General features: G+C 48.5%; 1 protein-coding gene across 6 annotated transcripts in view; it reads left to right on the forward strand.

The window, feature by feature from the left end:
- Positions 1 to 6,690, forward strand: part of GATAD2B (GATA zinc finger domain containing 2B) — a 24,342-nt gene extending 17,652 nt beyond the window's left edge. For 4 of the 6 annotated variants that reach the window (XM_018572349.1, XM_018572353.1, XM_018572350.1 and 1 more), the window contains exons 8-11: positions 84 to 286; positions 5,031 to 5,132; positions 5,343 to 5,460; positions 6,455 to 6,690. In XM_018572349.1, the coding sequence (XP_018427851.1) occupies positions 84 to 286; positions 5,031 to 5,132; positions 5,343 to 5,460; positions 6,455 to 6,588 (557 nt within the window). In that variant the 3' untranslated portion in view covers positions 6,589 to 6,690. The remainder of the gene's footprint in view (positions 1 to 83; positions 287 to 5,030; positions 5,133 to 5,342; positions 5,461 to 6,454) is intronic. The other 2 variants (XM_018572352.1, XM_018572354.1) reach the window with 1 other exon arrangement.

Consider the following 6,690-nt stretch of genomic DNA (forward strand, 5'->3'; position numbering starts at 1 on the left):
TTTTTTTAATGGGGCTTCTAGGAGTAAATGACTAAATTCTCCAGGCCCTTTCCTGATACCTAACCACCTCTCTGTCTCCGCAGGCAAAGGCTGCCCTTCGCTGCTCCACATGGACCCCTTCAGCTGTGCCCAGTGCCGCACCGACTTCACCCCCCACTGGAAGCAAGAAAAGAGCGGCAAGATCCTGTGCGAGCAGTGCATGACGTCCAATCAGAAGAAAGCACTGAAAGCAGAGCACACCAACCGACTAAAAAATGCCTTTGTCAAAGCCTTGCAGCAGGAGCAGGTAGGTTTCTTGGTAAAGAGCCATAATCGGAGCGCTATGGTGTGGTCCACACAATTGTCGCTAACCCACTCTTCTGTGCTTCCGCGTCCTATACATCGCACACACTTGCATCAACAATCACATGGGAGGAGGACCTGTCTTAGGTTAGAGGTCCTGTCCTGTGTGAGGGAGGTGGAGGGTGAGGACCTGTCTCGGGTTGGAGAGGTGGATAGAGAGCCCTGTGTAGGCGGAAGGGGAAGGGTGAGAATCTGTCTCAGGTTGGAGGTTTAAATAGAGGGTCTTGTTTATGTGGGAGGTGAAGGGTAAGGATCTGTTTCAGGTTAGAGAGGTAGATTGAGGACCTTGTGTATGAAGGTGGTGGAGGCTGAGGACCTATAGAGGACCTTGTGCATGTTGGAGGTGGAGGGTGAAGACCTGTTTCAGGTGGGAGAGGTAGATAGAGTACCTTGTGCATGTCGGAGGTGGAGGGTGAGGACCTGTGTTAGTTTGGAGATTTAAATAGAGGGCCTTTTTATGTGAGAGGTGGAGGGTGAGGACCTGTCTCAGGTTGGAGAGGTAGATAGAGGACCTTGTTTATCTGAGGGGTGGAGGGTGAGGACCAGTCTCAGGTTGGAGATTTAGATAGAGGGCCTTGTTTATGTGAGGGGTGAGGACCTGTCACAGGTTGGAGATTTAGATAGAGGGTCTTGTTTATGTGAGAGGTGGAGGGTGAGGACCTGTCTCAGGTTGGAGAGGTAGATAGAGGACCTTGTTTATGTGAGGGGTGGAGGGTGAGTACCTGTCTCAGGTTGGAGATTTAAATAGAGGGCCTTGTTTATGTGAGGGGTGGAGGGTGAGGACCAGTCTTGGATTGGAAGTTTAGATAGAGGGCCTTGCGTATCTGAAAGGTTGAGGGTGAGGACCTGTCTTAGGTTGGAGTTCCACATAGAGGGCTTTGTGTATGTGGGAGGTAGAGCGTGAGGACCCGTTGGAGATGTAGATAGAGGGCCCTTGGTGTGGGAGATGAAGGTTGAGGAGTTGTCTCTGGTTTTAGGGGGTTGATAGAGAACCTCAAGTGTGGGAGGGAATTCTATATACAGTGGTCTATATCCACTGTGAATCTACCAGTGACCCGACACAACAACAAAAAAGCTACTGCACAGGTAGTGGACATGCTCTTCATTAAGGATTCTACTGACCAGTAGCTAGAATCCCTCTTTGAAACTGAATGGAAAAAAAAAATGAATGTCATTTTTTGAACGTTATTTGTTTGGTCATTAATGTGATTTTGCATATAGTCGGCTTTGAATTGGCGGGTTTATTTCTGACGTAGGAGAGGTGCGCAGGGAGGTTTGGGCCTGCGGAGAACCATCTCTCAGCCGGGGAATTGTTTGAAGTACAGAGATTAGTTGTGATTGGAGGAGATGGTGCTCCAGGTGTCAGGACGAGTAAATGGAAGGATGGTTTGATAGAGGTTTCAGGTACTGAGACCTATTTCTGGATAGAATGCATGGCACCTTCTCACCATGCAGGGCACTTTTCCCAACCAACTCTACCCATCGGTAATGTGCTTATTGTCCTATTTCTCAGACAAGAGCAGGTGCAAGTATAAAGCTGTAAAGGAGCAGTTTGAACCTAGAGTACCTTCTCAGCCTCTAGAACACTCACCTCCCAGCCTTGTGCTCTTCTCACCAAGCAGCGTGGTCTCCTCCTATTCCTCCAGGATGAGGAGTGGCAGATGTATAAAATGGTAAATGAATGGTTCAGATTCACAGAGGCTTCTACTAGCCATCTACTCCTATCGAAGAGCAGTGTGCTTTCTTCCTATTTGTCCAGGACAAGGACTGGTGGAATTATAAACCAGTAAAGGGATGGTTTGAATTCACTGCATCTTCTCTTCTGTATGCAGAGCACTGACCCCCCCAGCATCTGGTCCTCAGAGTGTGGTGTTCTCATCCTCTTATTGCCCCAGGAGAAGGATTGGAAACTGGCTCTCCTCAACTGGTAGTCTCTGCATCGTGTGGAGAGGTTTGCACACTTAGGTGCATTTCAGATCCTATGTGAATTGTCAGCGGACGGAACACACTAGCTTTCTGCTGCAGGTACCCTCTGTTGGGGATAGAGCACCTCTGGACGACTTTGCGGGACCAGTCCACCTGGGGATAGGTCCCTCTTTCTTCGGGAAGGGCCTCCGGATGCCTTCCCTTGTTTTACCCATAATCAGTTGAATGCTCTTATTTGTTCTGCTAATGTTCCTGTCCCTCGTCCATGGGTGTTTGATGCTTCACTGGATCTGGGGGGACACGGGAGCTTTCTTAGGCCCATGTCTTGTGGTCAAGATTTGGCAAGCTCTGCAGAATCCTTCTGCAAGATCCCAGGGGAAGTTTTAGTCTCATTCTTAGCTCCTTGTGGTAAGTCCTGTCTGTCCAATGGTTTAGCAGCCTCAATAATCAATTTGCACCCCTTGTGGTGGTAAGTGGGTTGTACTGATACCACAAATTCTCTGGTATACCTTGCATAGGCTAGGCAGCCACTCAGTTATAGAGTCCCCATGGACGTGAACCTAGGGGTTAGTTGTGTAAGGCCTCAGGCCTTCCTATGCAGACTATCTGGTTGCTATTCACCTGGACCTGTTTTTTGTCCTAGGCTCCCCAGTCCTTCTGAGGAACACTGTCCCCGGTGTTTTCTGTTGACTTTATCAGGTTGTGGGTCTTTTCTCACCAATTCAGGAATTTGTTGCCTTTCCACCTGTTTTAGGTGGGTTCTGTTTGATCGGGTTCTTGCTGGTTCAGGTTTGGTGTTCCCTTCAGTGTGGAATCATTCCCCTTTGGTGGTGTCCTTCTCTGTCGTGGTCCGGAGCATCAGGTTGATTCTCTGTGCCCCCGCTTTGGTCATCTTGGAGGTTCCTCTGTTTGGTTGGGTTCCAGTTTCAGATTCGGGCTTGGTCCATCAGGCTGCTCCTTGGCTGCTGGGGGTCCCCAGTCCTCTTTGTGGGACCTGTTAGCAGATACTGTGGTGCCCACCCATCAGTTGACCTGCTTTTCGATGCCCCAACTCTATTCTTTACAGATAATTCAGAATTTAGATAAAGGATTTCTGTACTTACATAAAATAAGATCCTTTTCTTGGAGTCCATTGAGACACACAGTTCTCCTCCTCCTATGTTTTTTTTTCTTACTCTCAGTACTACTTTGCTATAAATCCGAGGCATGATGGTTGTGAGCAGGTTATCCTGTGCTGGCCAGCGGTTTTTTTATTGCCAGTGTACATTTCACCTGTAGACGGCAATAAAACTCGACTGTATTTGAATTCCTGTGTCCCTCAATGGACTCCAAGAAACGTACAAATGAGCTCTCCCAATGTTCTAAGTACACGGAAGGGTTTAAAGTGAACTTACGCTTTTCTAAAGCAGGATTACTTAGACGCCCCTCATCCCAGCTATATATACTTCCTTTCCCGCCTCCACTGTTCTTTTAAGCCCCCGAGAGTGAAAGGGTAAACCTATGTAAGCTTTAAGTCGTTGGGGTTGTACCATACACAGGGTTATGGACTCCCCTATGGCAAGACTGATTGGCCAGGGCTGTCGCATGGACTGAGTCACATGCTTCTTCTCCATTCCTGGAAGTCTATTCTTTGACTCCCACCAACAATTGGAGGGGCGGGAGAGGGAAGAAATGGGAAATATATGCTAGGGGTATATGGGAGATTAACCGCTCGGTTTGTTCGGATCAAGGAGAGCAAGTTCAGGTGACCTGGGACATGAGCACGGAATAAAGGTATTTAGGAGGATTTTTCTGTACATTGCGGGTCGTAGCTGAGCATGTCTGAACCAGAAGAACTGCGCTCTCAGTATGAAATAGGATGGGAACAGAGGGCAGTTTTCTTTCTTGCATTTGTTTTGGGGGGAAACTTTTCAGCCAGATGGTACGGTAGGTCCTGAGGACATTAGAGCAATATATTCAGCCGAGGTTTTAAAATGAAGCCAACATGCCCAAGTTTTGTAATAGGCACAATATTCATCCTTACTAGAATGGAGATGCTCTTCCATCAGCCTCATACCATCTACTCGGGCCAGCCATTCCGTCACAGTAGGCATTAGAGGGGAACACCAGTACTTTGGAATGAGAGATTTGGCGGCATTGAGCATGAAGGGTACTACGGTCTTCTTGTAGGACCTTACCGAGAGGGGGTTGAGATGGAAGAGGCATAACCAGGGGTCCAAGGGCGTGGGAATCCCACTGATGACAGTTATAAGGCGTGTAATCTCCCCCCAGTATTCCCACACCAGCGTGCAACCCCACCACAGGTGAGCAAAGGTGCCCATTGTGCCACAGGTGCGCCAACACAAGGGGGAGGCCGCAGGGCAGATGGCATGGGGGGTGGGTGGGATCAGGTACCATCTGGCTAAAAATTTAAAGTTTACTTCCATCATATGGCTATCTGGAGACACAGAAGAACACATTTGCAATAATTTAGAACGTTGAGAGGGGGTTAAGGAGTGTTGCAATTCCCATTTTCCAATGTAATCGGGGGCAATGTATCCACCAGGTTTGTTAGGGTCTTATAAATTATACATAGGCCATGGCATGGGGGTTCAGATGCCCCTTATAAGTACTCAAAGGGCAAAAAACTTGAGCGAGGAAAGAAAATGTTGGAGCTGTCAGTGTCTCCAGAAGTCCATTGCGTGAGTGCCCCAGTGGCCTCGTTGGGATTGTAGAGATCAGAGTCTTTCTTGCGTTTTATGGTATTGCTGTGTGTCTTGCAGGAGATCGAGCAGAGGTTGCAGCACCAGGCCTCCCTATCACCGGGCACCCCTCCGATCGTCAACAAGCAGGAAAGCATCATGCGGCATCACTCCATGAGACCGGTAGGTGTTGGGTGGAGAACAGAGCAGATGAGAGCTATTCATAACGTGGCCGTGTAAACTTTTATTGTTGTACTAAAGCTTTTCGTGACAAAAGCCTTCCTGATTATAATGGCCACATTAGGCTGCCAGGTGCATGTGAAGTTATGTAACTCCATGGGGATCGTTCTTTGGAGATGACCACCAGCTTACTACAATTTTCTTATGTCCCAGCAGGCTGCACAGCCCCAGAGTGCGATGCAGAGAGGAATGCCCACGGCCCGCTCCATGCTCTCCAACTTCGCCCAGGCGCCTCAATTACCCGTGGCCGGGAGCTTGCTGGGCATGCCAGGTACGGTAAACCTACCCCTCATTATGCAAATGTGCTTATGACCTATCATAGCTTGCTATGATCACACTTCTGAAATGATGTATGGGATGCAAAGGTGACTGTATTATGCCTGCGTGTCTTTTTATTATTATTTATCTAACGAAGAGAACTATTTAGGATCTTGCTATGCTTTAGGCACCACTAAGTACACTTGAGCCCCAGGAGGAGGGGCTGTGGTGTTCCAGTTGCTTGGATGTCATTAAGAACTTACTGCTGTTTCCAGGGGGCTTTGAAGGTGGGCGCGCTTACCCCAGTTGTCAGTGCCGTCACTACCTTGGAAGTAGCTTAAGACTAGGGATGCACCGATTCCCACTGGCTTAAGACTTCATTGCATGCAGGGTGTAGACTGTGTATGCTGCGCTTAGGACCTCATTCCTTGCAGGGTGTAGACTGTGTATGCTGCGCTTAGGACCTCATTCCTTGCAGGGTGTAGACTGTGTATGCTGCGCTTAAGACCTCATTGCATGCAGGGGTGTAGACTGTGTATGCTGCGCTTAGGACCTCATTCCTTGTAAGGTGTAGACTGTGTATGCTGCGCTTAAGACTTCATTGCATGCAGGGGTATAGACTGTGTATGTTGCGCTTAAGACCTCATTGCATGCAGGGGTATAGACTGTGTATGTTGCGCTTAAGACCTCATTGCATGCAGGGGTATAGACTGTGTATGTTGCGCTTAAGACCTCATTGCCTGCAGGGGTGTAGAATGTGTATGTTAAAGAACCTAAAGATAAGCAAAAACCTGACTGGTTCTTTGTATTACCATTGTCTCTTGTACATTACTACCAGGTTTACATTCTGGGTACCTTGTGTATTTATCACTGGCATCCAATAGCAGCCATGAGCTTGTTTTGCCCATTTAATTGCTGCAAGAAAGGAAGCTTTGAAAACAATACCTATGAAATGAATTTGTTCCTTTTACTGGCAGCACCGTATTAATGACTTCTTTGCCACCCAGGTGTGAACATTGCATACCTAAACGCTGGAATGGGAGGCCACAAACCCGTCACCCTGGCGGACCGGCAGCGAGAGTACCTCTTGGATATGATCCCCCCACGTTCCATATCGCAGTCCATCACCGGGCAGAAATAGCCACAGCCTACCCAACCCCCGACACCCCGCATCAAACAGACTGGCAGACCTTACTGAGGCCTGGGATGAGCCAGTCCCCCACCTCTTACCTCCCTCCTTCCC

The sequence above is a fragment of the Nanorana parkeri genome, unplaced genomic scaffold (assembly GCF_000935625.1).
Source record: "Nanorana parkeri isolate BGI_ZX_2015 unplaced genomic scaffold, ASM93562v1 scaffold2006, whole genome shotgun sequence".
Classification (NCBI taxonomy): domain Eukaryota; kingdom Metazoa; phylum Chordata; class Amphibia; order Anura; family Dicroglossidae; genus Nanorana; species Nanorana parkeri.